Source organism: Adiantum capillus-veneris, chromosome 20, assembly GCF_014529385.1.
Source record: "Adiantum capillus-veneris isolate H3 chromosome 20, ASM1452938v2, whole genome shotgun sequence".
In the NCBI taxonomy this organism is placed as follows: domain Eukaryota; kingdom Viridiplantae; phylum Streptophyta; class Polypodiopsida; order Polypodiales; family Pteridaceae; genus Adiantum; species Adiantum capillus-veneris.
In genome coordinates, this window is record NC_140950.1 from 61,887,853 (window position 1) to 61,902,407 (window position 14,555).

The following is a 14,555-nucleotide window of genomic DNA, read 5'->3' on the forward strand; positions in this document are numbered from 1 at the left end:
CATGGTGGTAACACCTTCTAATTCCATTGGGATCGTGGTATTGCCATCTTTCCCTTCGCAGTATTCTCCTACCTTGTTTAAAGGCACTGGTTGCATGTTTATCTGGGGTTTTTCTAATTGTTTGATTCCTTCCTGCATTCGTGAACTCGGATCCCTTACTCCAAATTTTTTGAGACATTTTCCTACCGCATTCCACATATTAGGTCTCAATCTAAGAAGCTTTATGAGAGTAATGGTACAAGTTACTGGAGTCGATAAGAGTGTTATTAACCCTTGGGAGTCCATGCCCTTCCTTGTAGCGAGTTGCTGGGATGGTACAACTTTCACATCTGACTTTGCTTCATAGTATCCCATAAAGGATGGTAACATTTTCAAAGATCCAGGTTGGCTATCCCAAAATTTCACTGATCCCTTGTCTCCCCTATAAGAGTGCATCTCTAGATCTACTTGAGGTCCCGCCTCAAATGCTTCAATAGGAGGAAGGAAGTCATCTTCTCCCATACTGGTTTTGTTAACCCGTTGGCTTAGTTCGTTAGCTTCATTGGCTTCCCTTATCTGTCTCCAATTCAGATGGGGTAAGTTGAAACCCTTCTGATGTTGAGTCTGTTGTGTTCGACACTATGCCAGGTCATTTGATTGAATGTTCATGTTTTAATTCAATTTCTGGACTAACAATTAGCCGGTTCGATCCATGTGTTGGAGGGTCCCTCGTTATTGGCCCTGGAAGTTCTACATCCTCCATCTGTTTCCTTGGAGTTGGTTCCAGTAAATTTTGTGCAGTTTTGATTATCTTTTGGCACATTTCCAATCTCTATTTTTCCAACTCAGCATAGGGCTATGTCATCCATTTTTGCTCTTGAATTTAATCGATTTTAAGCCTTGAGTCGTATGCTTTCAAGAGCGTGTCTAGATGTTCAATTACTTTTTCCACTAGTACCAATCCGCCCGATCCATCCCACACTTTTGGATTTTGATTTCTTCTAAAGCTCAATCTCTGTTGGTGGTTCTAGCTTTTGAAGTGCTTGTTTTTCAAGTTTTTCTAGCTTGTCTTTGGTCCTCTAAAACTCTTCTGTTATGACATTTTGTTCTCGTTCTTTTCTAACTTCTACCCGTGCTTTTCTAGCTTTCCACGTGTTTCGTTGACTTTTTCGTTCAATGCTAGGTATTTTACCTCCTAGTTCTTCATTTCCAAGTCCATCTTTTTCTTTTTGAGCCTGAGCTCGTCGTCTGATGGCCTGTATCGGTATAATTGTTTCTTTCTCGAAACCACTACTTGAAGGGATAGCCACCAAAAGGTTTATGGTTGCTTTCACTGTTTTGTTTGGATTTTTTGGACAATTAGCAATCAAATGAGTGATGCCACAATTTGGACAATACGCATTCACTTGTACAATTTCCGAATGAGGACAATCTTTCATAAGATGGTCGCCCCTACATTTATAGCAAGGTCCTAGTGGTTGTCGTGGAGCTCCTTGGGCACCCCTCTATTGGTAAGCTGGTCTAGGTCCATTGAAACCTCCATTGGCTATGAACAACAATGTTCATTTATCCAAACTATATCTACTTTTTCCTGCAGCCTGTGTCGCGGTTGGTGGTCCAACATTGCCAATCATACTCCAGGGTTCCGGTGTTCTTGGATCTTCTTGTGGGTAGTATGTTGGGCAAGCCATTGTTTCAATTAGTTCTTCATAATAAACAGGGACAGGCACTAAGGCTTGTTCCTCTATTTCTTCCACAACGGGCGTGTATCTCACACCTATTGGTCTTGTTCCTGGGAGTGGTGGTTGTTGCCCTAAAACTGGCTGTGGTCTTTCAACCCTAGTTGGTCCTGGAAAATTTCCCGCAGTATATCTAGTACATGTGGCACTCGAGGTGATCCTACTTGCGATTGGGAAACATACTATCGGTCTTTCACGTACCCTTTGTTGTAGTAGCATTCCTCAGTAACATGGTTTGTCCATTTTTGTTCGATGGCGCACCACTTTAAAGGTTTAGCCTGTGGCTTGGCAATCCTCTTTAGCACCTCCTCTATCAGTTGCTCTTGATTTACTCCTGTTTCATTTCGTTGTATAGTTCTCCCAATTTTTTATCCACTTTGTTGAGATGATGAATCATCATCTCTGTCCCTCAGATCTCTGACTCTGTAGATCTCATAGTTATCTACAAGGAACAAAGCCTCTTTGGTTAACTCATTTAGAGTAGGGCTTTTCTTCATATGCAAATCTTTTTGAAGATCTATATTTCTCAATCCTTGGATAAATATCAACATCAGTTTGGATTGAGTAGGCAGTTCTTCCATTGGGTAGAAATTTACGCATCATTTCAGTCGGGCTGCCTTCCTAACAGATTCTCCATCTTTCTGTCATTAGAAGAAAGTTGGACTCACTTTTGGGCCCTGTAATAAGTGCCACGTCGGCTTAGAGAGAGAAAATGAAAATGTTAAATTGTGCATTTTATGTGATACTTTTTTGCGCAACAAAAAGCCAAAATGACATTCTTTGGTAGGTAGCCGCCATCTTTATCATTCTTATCCTTCGTTCTCTTGTCAGGAATCCAATTAACTGTATGACTAATGATTTGAAATGCCAACTTACAAGCATTCCCTCCAAAAACATAAGCCACACGAACTCTATCAACTTTAAACTTGAGAATATGGCCTTCCCTCCCAAAACCTGATATATTTTTCCATCTTCTTCTCTATCAACTCTAGGAATGGAGAACGCATCTTTTCCTGATGAAAACACTAATTTGAACTTACAATCCTCATCCCATTCATCTTTAACACTTACCCAAAGAAAGAACACACATCATCTTCATGTTGATATATTGCAAGAGTACGCACCGTTGCAGAAACGTAGGAGGGAGTCTTTCTTATCTCAACGGGAGAAAGAACTTAGAAGGACAAACAAGGAACATCATTTGGATTTGTGGACCGATGGGTCTATTATCCAAAGGATCCTATGACAAATGCGCCACCTCCCTTTGCTAATATCACTAACCTCTTACATTTCACAGGCGATGGCAAGGATGGGCTATTGGGATACACCAAACATTTGGAAATGAGAGGATTGAATGCAGAAAGGCAAAGAAACTTCCTGGCGATAGAGAACATGCAGCTGAAGAAACTAAATGAAGCATGCTCTCAAAAGATTTCATCAAATAGAGAGACAATTCAAGGCCTTGAGAAGAAGATCACAAGTTTGAGAGAGAAAGACACCATGCTTGGTAGTCGGAAAAGAAAACGAGATCTGTGCAACATTGAGAACATGAAGGCTGGTAGTGGTGGCCTGAAAAAACAAATACGAGCTTTAAGGTAACTCGAAGTTTGTTTCTTCAATGTGCTTCATTAAGAAATGGATACACTTTCCTATACATGATCATAACACATGGTGCTTTTAATTTTGGCATGTCTTTACTGCATCCAAATCGAATGGTGTAGGCTTCAATGCCAGAGTGCATTACAGTTGTCTAGTTCCAAAAGAAGTAGTTGAAGAGATGATTATTCAGAAAAAATTTTGTAAGTTGAAAGGGAGGCTACTTACCTCCTCCATGAACGAGAATCAGCTAGAACCAATGGAAGTGCAAGCAATACTTAATGAGAGTGGCATCTTGTAGATGGGATATAGGGTACTCTTCAAAGCATTAGCTAAAAAGTCTCAAAATAAACTACAGAAAGGATCATTGCTGCCAAATCCATCACATGTAAAGGCTGCTTGCTGGCATGTAAACGATGAGGTGTTTGAGAAACTTGGGTCACCATTCCATATTGAAGCAACGTTCTTAGGCAAGGGCGACAAGAGGTACAGTTTAACGAGCACAACAACCTCTTCGTTGATCTTGAAGCATTGCAAAGGTATGCAGTTCACTTCTTTGACATCAGTCACGAGAGGAGTGCGGTGGGGTTCTCAAGTTTGTTTTGAAGCTCGACGAGTGCGAGGTCCTGAAGAACAAGAAGCTGGAGAGAGTCACCATTACCCTCATGAACAGAGCTTTAGATCCATCAATAACGAAAGAGGATCCACGATACTTCAGCGTGCAATCAGAAAACAACATTCTAACTCTAGGATCATTTCAGGTATACTTCGTTCACTCTATGATAACAAAAATATTGATTATTTGGTTGTTGATTTTGTGTTTTAGTTTTTCACTGCAGGTTGAAAGGGAAAATTTTGAAATCCTCGATTGGGTTTTTAGTCAAACCCAAATTCCTTCTATCATCAGTGAACAAAGAAACGGATCCGTTCTTTCAGTGGAAGGATTTGGTGACTACACAATGGAATGGCACATGGTAGGTGACTTAAAGACTCTTAAGTGTATGTACAACATAACACACGGAGAAGCTGTGGCAAATACATGCTTATATTGCATGGCTGATGCACAATCACTTGAGAGTGTGCAATGGAATAGAGCTCCCAACAGACATCTTCAAGATAAGATTTTTAAACCAGTGCTTGATATTCCTCTGAGTAGAGTTCACGTCTGTACACTTCATGCACTCTATCAAATAATTGAAAAGGTGGTTCATTTATACATATGTTTTGCATGGACATTAAAGCCAGAGAGTGAGTCGAAAAGAGTGATCAAAGCATTAGAGGGAGTGCTCTCAAACATTGGTTTGCATGGAGGCAATGTCAAAATCGAAGAGGACCCTAAGATGTCTCAAAGTCGGTACAAGGTACCAAGGAAAGCATCGATAGGCGGAGTGAAGGCAAGAAGGTTTCTTGGGTTTAGCCTCAAAGATTCAGATAGAGAAGAAAGGAGAAACCTGTTCAACAAATGGAAACAGTTACATAAAGTGGTTAAATACAATGCTGGTGGTGGGGCAATCCAGAATCACAAGGAAAACGTGTGGAAATCACTAGATAAAATTTTCCATTACGTTGAGCAGCATTCTTGGGACCAAGTAAGCTCACATCATTTCAAGCAGCCTTGCTGGATTGGAAAAAGGCTTACCTTACAGGGTGGGGTGGGCAACATATCACACATTACATGGTGGGTTGGCATTCTACGTATACAAAACAAAATTTTAAATTGTACTCTACTGACCATTTTGTTTTATTTCAATGTAGCACATACTGTTCAACCATGGTCCATACTTTGCCAAGACATACGGCTCACTATCAATATGGTTTACACAAGGCATGGAAAAAACCCACTACATGGTAAGAACAAGTTATTTTAAGCACACTAGACATGGGGGAGGAAAAGAAAAGGGCAATAGCCTATTAGAGTTACACCAACGGACTTATAGACGACTAATTCATAGAGCAAGGCAGAAGGAACTTCTTAAGAGTTGAGAAATTACACGGTCTTTACAACACATCCGCAAAGAGAAGAAACAGATGGCTTGGGGAGCTTCAAATGCGGCGGAGCGCCATGCAAGGTGGCGACGGTCACGAGTCAGGAGCGGGAGAAGATGGACCTGAGCCCGTCGTTTTTATCCTCTTCGATGCATCTCCTTCTTCCTCACTTTGTACCTCTTTGATGTGCAAGTTTTGTAGACGAGCTCGTTCCTCTGTTGATGGCAGCATCCCCACGAGCATCAGGCGTCTTCTTTCCCTCAGAAACAACCACTTGTTGTATGGATCTAAGCTTTCCGGGTCTTCAACCCCTGCAGCCAGAGCTTGAGCCGTGTAGGACATGAAATAGGGGGCTCTGAGTGCTTGGCACCCATACCCAATGCCAAATATACGTAGAGCAAACTGTTTCTCAATCAGAATTAGTCTTTTTGCGTTTAGTGGGAGGGGGTGCCCACCACACAATCTTGTAATAACTTTCATTGCAAACAGTGGGAAATTTGCATTGTCATCGGAGTATTCCTTGTGGTATATTATGATCTACATAAAAATTGTAATGAATTTATGGGCCGTAAGTGAGATGAGTACAATTTCCAAGTACTTGAATTGTTTCTACAAACCTCTTTTGGGTTGAAATTCCCGATGTAGTGAGACAACGCCGCATCCTTGCCTTGGACTCCAGTGTCAAGCCCTTGCCGTGGGCCTCCCGCTCTTCTAAGGAAACTATCGTCATACACTAGCACTTGGCAGCAAAAAAAATGATCATGATATTTTATCACTGGGCCATCTCCAATACCATCTGAATGCACGACAAAAGTTACCATCTGATTCTCGTCCATTTCTAGCATCGATCTCCCCCACAAGTGAATAGACTGACTGTTCATTACCTGATCTTTGGGTGCCACGTGCCTACCCATGTTTTCCAAGCCGAGTTGTTTTGTTGTCGATTCAAACTGCTCATCTATTGGCAAATTGGCCTCTACAGACTTTGCTTCATTGAATGTATCTTTGATCAGCTGCCACCCTGAAGTGAACTGTGAGTAGCGGACAGCTATGTCAGCAATAAGATGTTGGTCCACTCCATCATCGTCCACAAACCCCATGTCTGCCTCACAAAAATTCGCAATTGCCGCTAGATAGTAGTCTTCACGTATATTGAGATCATGCATGATATCTGTAAGCAGAACATAGTGGGTGTCGCCCGCCATAGCAAAACTGGGAGCACAATTGAGAGGCAAAGTCACTTCCTTACTTGGACTTTCTTGCTTGCACCCTATTGCTGCATCCGCAAGAGAAACAAGAGTTAAGCCCGCATCAAATGTTTCCTTTAGTATTTCTACCCGCTCCTCTTCTGGGTCGAACTGCACCTCCACATCCTCTACCTCTTCCTCCGGCACCAATGGACAACTACTGAAAGTTGTTGACTAGGAAGTCTCGGACTCACCATCCATCTGCAAGTATAAGTAACAGACAAACCCGTGGTAGAATTCCACTAAGTGACACTTTCTGAAGTGCTTCATACACCTGTCTTGTACAAGCAGTGCATTGGAGGTGCACTTTTCTAGACAGCGATTCAGTCTCCTTGAAGCACTCTTGTCAGGGTCAAGGTCGGCTGGGTGCACATATCTCATGCCATCAACTGTCATGGAATTATCACAAATGACTGCCTCATACTATTGCAAATGGGTTTGTAGGTACTCAAATGAGAAATCTATAATCCTCTGTATAGAAAACTCTGCATTAAACATTCCTGATAGTTCTGGTGCACGGTGATGAGCACGGGAGTTGTATAAGAACGTGAATAGTTTTTCTTCACATGTATCCTCGCTCACGTCTGTCTCCAGGACTATGATCCCCATGACTAAAAGAAAAAGCAAGCCAAAACTATTTGGTATCATAACCAAGCGAATATTGAGCCTCGAGTATCCCTCAAGGTCTCTTTTCGCTTGGTTTTTCCTTCTGCGCTAATGTCATAAGAGGTGACGTCAGTTGAGTCAGAACCAAGCGAGTAGGGCCCCCAAGAATCTCCAAAGGGCACTATTCGCTTGGTTCTGTCCCGTGCGCTAATGTCATAAAAGGTTACATCACTTGAGTCAAAACGAAGCGAATCAGGGCCCTTCGAATCTCCAAAGGGCCCTATTCGCTTGGTTATGTCCCGTGCGCTAATGTCATAAAAGGTGACGGCTCTTGAGTCAGAACCAAGTGAATAGGGGCCCAAGAATATCGGAAGGGCCCTATTCACTTGGTTCTGTCCTGTGACCCAAGCATTCGGAACAGGTGGATAAGAACAAAGCATTTAATGTTATCAGTGATAGATTTATAGGCCTACTCACTCACTATGCCCAAACTTAGGCACGGTCACATAAGGAGTAATTATTTCAACCATGTGGTTTGAGACTTTTAATTTTACCCTAACGCAGTGGCTTCGGTGCGCACACAGTTAACAACACACAGGAAGGGGAGAGAGGCAGGGAGAAAGAACCTGTCTCTGCAATATCCAATGGCTCCGAGTTGGATGGTAATGTCGCACGCCGTCGAGAGCAAGAACCAGAAGGTGGCGATGGCGATGGTGACGCGGTAGCAAAGGACTCGACCCAGTGGAGGTCGCTCAACGCAGGATCACGAGAGGTGGCCAAGGGGAAGAGCGCAAAAAAAGCAAAGGCAATGGCAATCTGTTTGTTCTACTTGGACATGGAGATGGCAACTGCAAGGGTGATCGGCGTCTGACTCTCAAAGCAGGATCATGAGAGGTGGCCAAGGGGAAGAGCGCAGAAAAGGCAAAGGCAGCGGCGATCTATTTGTTCCACTTGGAGATGGAGATGGTGACTGCAAGGGCAATTGGCGTCTGTATGATCCTAAACGGTCACTCAAAAAGGCACGTGGGCTACACTCACAAGGACAACCAGTAATAAATGGTCTCAGATTCCCATGCAGTACGATTTACCAACCACAATCTCGCTCATAAGTGAAGTTGCCACCCTCCCCGAGGTAAGCATTCTAAGTTTAGAGGCAGTACCCCCGCCAAACATTTCAACTATTCTGCCTCTTTTCGCGTCCTCTACTGCGCATCATTTGTAATTAACTCTACCCCATCGACACTACGTGGTAAGCAAAGCATCCCAACTCTTACTCTCGTGCATCCTTCTCTTAATCCTGTTCTGCAGTGCTTTAGTGACGCAGAACTCTACACACAGTGAAGAGGTATGCTACTTACTACCCTTCTGTGCACTTGTATTTTGTGTATTCAGTTTTGCAGGTGAATAAGGGAAGGTAAAACCTATTTGCTGCACCTGTTCGCTTGGTATTGACTATCATCTTTACCATAGGATGTTCGATTTTACACTTTTCCTTGGTCAGTACCAAGCGAATAAGGGAAGGCCACTTAGTTCGATGCCCCTGTTTGCTTGGTACTAACCTCAGAAAAGTTAAGTGATGTCTGCTAGTACAGAGGTCAATACTAAGAAAATAAGGGGAAGGTAAACCTTGTTTGTTGCGGATTTAGGGTTTTTTTTCCCCAAATACGCGTTTTAAGTTTATAAGGGAGAAACAAAATTACAACTTAACACTGGGTCTTGAGTTAGAAAACACTAGGGATAGGCGCAAAGGCCAAGTTTCAGACTTTACAAAGAGTGGCCTACTAATTTTCGGGGGTTTAGGTTTTGCAATAACCATGTAGTCCTTTTCATTCACAGCCAGACTATCTCTTCCATAAGCCTGTTGGCAAAGTTAATGGCTTCCTCATATTTATTGGCTAGCTCAAGCACTTCATCCTTCATCTCCTGTAGCCAATTATAGATAGCCTCTACAGAGCCATTCTCGACGAGCAGTCGCTGCAGGTCTTCAGGCCTTCTTGCTTCCAGAGTGTCTTTAAGGATTGAGATCCTGTGCCTGACGATCAGCATTTGTTCCAGCTTCAGGCTAGCATCCTGCACAGAGCATTTAGCAAATAAGATCTTCAAACTAGGAGCTTGGAAATTGGGAGCAGAAAGCAAAGAATTACCAACGGCTTACCTTGAGAATTGACTACCGTGTTGACAGCAGTCACTCCCGAGTTGTGTCGGTCGAGAACATTAAGGGTAACATCGGGGGAGGGCCAAGGGGGGACCTCCTGAGGAGGGCCCGGATGCGGTGCTGCTGGCGCTGCGGGAGTATACCTTGGAAAGGCATCACCACTATCCTAAGCTTCTTGTACTTGTTCTGCGAAACCCTGAGGGAGGTTCTGAAAAAACTTCTGGTTAAATAAACTAGATGGACATGCCTAAAAAGTAGATCTTGGGTTCTGGCTTATGAGTGAGTGGTCTGTGAGGGGTGGTACCGCCATGCGGTTTCATGAGAGGTAGACGTGGGAGAGAGAAGCAATGGTACCACCCCCCAAAGATTAGGGGAGGTGATGGGAGGGAACGACATGACAGTTAGGACCGCATGGATTTAAATGTCTCCTTCACATTGGTATTTTGTTGCAGGGGATGCAAACCTGTTTGCTTGCTTTTACACTTTTCTGAGGTCACTACCAAGCGAATAAGGTATTTTGTTGCAGGGGATGCAAACCTGTTCGCTTGGTAATGACCTCTGAAAATGTAAGTGATGTCTGCTATTACTATTTGCTGAGGTCACTACCGAGCGAATAAGGGAAGGCAAACTCTTTCCTATGCACCTATTCGCTTGGTACCGACCTCAGAAAATATAAGTGATGTTTGCTATTACTATTTTTTGAGGTCACTACTGAGCGAATATGGGAAGGCAAACTCTTTCCTAAGCACCTATTCGCTGGTACTGACCTCAAAAAATATAAGTGATGTCTGTTATTACTATTTTTTGAGGTCACTACCAAGCGAATATGGGAAGGCAAACTCTTTCCTATGCTCCTATTCGCTTGGTATTGACCTCTAAAAATATAAGTGATGTCTGCTATAACTATTTTTTGAGGTCACTACCGAGCGAATATGGGAAGGAAAACTCTTTTCTATGCACCTATTCGGTTGGTACTAACCTCAGAAAATATAAGTGATGTCTGCTATTACTATTTTCTGAGGTCACTACCGAGCGAATATGGGAAGGTAAACTCTTTCGTATGCACCTATTCGCTCGGTACTGACCTCAGAAAATATAATTGATGTCTGCTATTACTATTTCCTGAGGTCACTACCGAGCAAATAAGGGAAGGCAAACTCTTTTCGATGCACTTGTTCGCTTGGTACTGACCTTTTCTGAAATCTGAAGTCCCTTGTGCTGACAAATGAATTGTCTTTTGGTGTTATGCTATTTGTAGAGATGCCTCGTGTAAAGGCCACGGCTAGGAGGGCAATAGGTGAATCTTTGAATGCTCAAGCAAGAAGACGCCGATATGAGGTGCACAGAGGTGTATTGCAAAGCTGCGTAGGATAGAACGACACGTTCAACCTGCTATTCCACGTCTCCCTTTCCAGCGAGTAGTACGGGAGATTTGTGAGCAGTGGAGAGATTTGCGAGAAATTATGGGAGATTTGCGAGAAATTGTAGAAGACTACCTCGTGGAATTCTTCAGCGATCCTGGCTACCCATGCACACCGCGTTACTATCATGCCGCAGGATTTGGATACTCTTCGGAGGCTGCATTTCCGCTACGATGGGCTGCTTCAGCCATTGCCTATCCGGGATAGTAGAACCATGGATATTCTCAACATCCCCCCTCTCCATCCTCGTGCACAATAGACAGAGCCGTCTAGAGATGAAACAAACAGCAGAAGGACCTGATCACGGGTCGAGAGAAATGACATAGATGGGTAGGCTGAGATAGCCGTAGAGGGGTACGAGCAAGCCAGAGTGGACCCCGAGGCAGTCATGGAAGAAACAGAGACAGTTATCGAGGAGCCAACTAGACACCAAATGAGCAAGTCATGGAGGATCCGTAGCCAGTAAGGGATGATGAGGACCAAGAGCAGGCCAGGGTGGACCTTGAGGCATCTATGGAGGAACCAATATTGAAGGAAAATGATCTGGAGCCTGTGCTTGTTAGTGAGGACCGTACGGCTGTTAGGGAGGAGCCTGAGGCAGCCAGGGAGCCAGCTCAAGAAAGGCAAGGGCAAGGCTCGAGTCAATTATTTTAGAGAAAATCAACGAAGAGAATGAAGAGGAGTTGAGAGTTCTGTTCAGCTCAGCGCCTCTACATGCACAGATACTGCTGCCTAGAAGGTCAGAGGAGGCTTGTATTTTCAACCTCGATCGTCAAGACTTCCTGTGCATGTGCAGTTTCACCAACTCCAACGCAATGAATGAGGTCGTCAACGTTGCTTTGTGGTAATTCTCATGCTCTTTAAAAGTCACGTTTGGTTCATTAAATGGGTCTCTACTGAGACATGGGTCAATACCAAGCGAGACAGTGGCTTATGGAATTGGATAGTGGTACTACTCGCTCGGTATGGACCCATGTCTTTGTGGCAGTCGTCGTCAAGTTTTTCTTTATAATGGCTCACTACCGTAAAGACATGGGTCAATACCAAGCGAGTCAGTGGCTTATGGAATTGGAATCCGCCATTGACTCGCTCGGTATTGACCCATGTCTTTGCGGCAGTCGTCAAGTTTTTCTTTATAATGGCTCACTACCGTTAAGACATGGGTCAATACCAAGCGAGTCAGTGGCGGATGGAATTCGATAGCTGCCCCACTCACTCGGTATTGACTCACGGGTTTGTGGCAGTGACAGCCCACTGAAATACCTCAAGTCTAATCTCTGCCATTTATTCATGTTAGCCACGCTGTCTCGCTTCTGCCCCTTGAGGTTCAAGACAAAGTATACGTAATAGATCCGATGATATTGCCTTATCCGCAGAACAACTCATATTCCTTTTTGAGTCCGATGAACTAGTTTAGCAGAGTCAACTTTGATCTAGTGCGCTTTCTGTTCACTGCATACAATCAATCGTGAGTATTTTATTGCCTTGTAAAAAACATGTTGCATTTAGAGTCTCTCCTCATCTTTGATGGTGTCTTTGTAGTGATCATTGGAGTCTGATGTAATTTGACATGGAAGCTAAGATTGTTTACTATGAAAACTCCGGGCAAAGTAGGGCGTTTCACGGTCGTGTAAAAACGTAAGGCCCATTTGGGTACATTTGGAAAGCAGTGTCTCTTTGTAACTCAAGTGGTTATGTATGTAGTGCCGCGAAAAAACTTGTATGCTATGTAGAGCATGTTTTGTTAGAACATGATCTAGGAAATACCGTCCGGCATGAACGGGTAACTGTGCCCACACAGAATGATGACTATAGCTGTGGCTGGCGAACCTGTTTGAATGCCCTGTCGCTCCTCAATCAAATTATGGATGTACCAAACATAAGTAATCTGCTATTTTATGTAAAGAATGAGGATGCAAGAGAGCTACACAAGACAAGAACAAAGCACACAGAGATGGAAAGCTTCTTCTTCTTCTTCACAGAAAAGAGAGTACAAAATGACTAAGTGCTAAAGCTGAAAAGTAGCACATATGTACATGCGGTCACTAAGTGTGAACTCGCTAGAAGCGTACTAGGCTGGCACTATAAGTGTAGTCCAGCTGTAGAATCACTGGCAGAGATCCTCCGTGTCGGTCACCTAACGCGCCAGTGAGTAAATGCCGTAAGCGGCCAAGACCCATAGTGGATGCCAGGTCAAGGTGTAGAGCTCGACATCTCAACACTCCCCCTCGAGCTCTGCATGTCCCAGAGTCCAAGCATAGTCCGAAAACGTCGAAGCTTCTCAGCTCCGAGGGCCTTGGTAAAGATATCCGCTATCTGCTCCTCTGTGCTGACGTAGACCAAGTCGATGTCGCCTGCCAACACTCGCTCTCGAACGTAGTGGTAATGGACCTCTATGTGTTTGGTCCTAGCATGGAACACTGGGTTCCTCGCCAACTGCATGCTGCTGAGGTTGTCACAATGAATGACAATCTGCTGGTCCACCTGCACTCCCAAGTCCTCAAGTAATGTGCGCAGCCAAGCTACCTCGCACGCCGCAACTGCTGCACCTCTGTACTCGGCCTCTGTGCTCGATAAAGCAACCGTAGGCTGCTTTTTGCTGCTCCAAGTAACAGCAGCACTCCCAAAAGAGAACATGAAGCCACTCGTAGATCTCCTATCAACAATGCTACCTGCCCAATCTACATCTGTATACCCATACAATGCTAATGGTGCATCTGCTGCATAGAACAATGCGCAGTCAAGAGTCCCTTGCACATACCTAAGTGTGCGTCGTACTCCATCCAAATGTGGCTTCCTCGGAAGCTGCATGAACTGACTCTCCAAGCCTACTGTGTAGCTCAAGTCTGGCCTTGTGATAGTCAAGTAGATTAGACTACCCACCATCTTCCTGTACATATTGACATCCTCAACAACATCACCCTTCTCTGCACTCAGCTTTGCATTCACATCCAAGGGAATGGAAATCGGCTTACAATCAGCCATACCATACTTTGACAACATGTCCAAAGCATATTGTCTCTGTGACAGCCATACACCCTCTGGAGTCCTGATCACCTCAATGCCAAGAAAGTAGCGCAACTCGCCCAAATCTTTCATTTCAAACTCCTGTTTGAGAAGACCCTTCACATGGTCAATCTCCATAGCATTGTCACCAACAATAATAAGGTCATCTACATATATGGTAATGACCACAATCCCCACATCACTCTCACGTACATAGAGTGAATGATCAGCATGAGCTCTCCTAAAACCAATACTGACAAGATACTTGGCAATCCTGTCATACCATGCTCTAGAGCCCTGCTTCAACCCATACAAAGCTTTGAGAAGTCTGCATACATAATCTGGGTAACCTGGATCGACATAACCAGGTGGCTGATCCATATACACTTCCTCTTGCAACTCACCATTCAAGAAGGCATTCTTTACATCCATTTGATGCATAATCCATCCTCTAGATGCAGCCACTGCTATGACAGCTCTCACAGTCGTCATCTTTGCCACTGGAGCAAAGGTCTCCTCATAGTCTATGCCATACGTCTGTGCATAACCCTTTGCGACCAGCCTTGCCTTGTGACGCTCAATGTTACCATCAGCCTTATGCTTGGTTTTATACACCCATTTACAGCCAATAGCTTTCTTGCCACTTGGCAATGGCACCAACTCCCATGTGTCATTCGCTTCCAATGCAGCCATCTCTTCATTCATTGCATCATCCCAATGCACATTTCCAACTGCATCCTCAAAACATGTGGGCTCCACATCCTGTATCACCTTAGCCATGTAGGCTTGGTGATGCGCTAGATACCCATCATAAGTCAAT

The 14,555-nt window shown here is 44.0% G+C and overlaps 1 protein-coding gene across 1 annotated transcript in view; it reads right to left on the reverse strand.

The window, feature by feature from the left end:
* Positions 1–1,058: 1,058 nt before the first annotated feature.
* LOC147432598 (uncharacterized) overlaps positions 1,059–14,555 on the reverse strand; it is a 54,519-nt gene continuing 41,022 nt past the window's right edge. The window contains exon 3 of the mRNA XM_086491965.1: positions 1,059–1,235. Coding sequence (XP_086348091.1) covers positions 1,059–1,235 — 177 coding nt within the window. The remainder of the gene's footprint in view (positions 1,236–14,555) is intronic.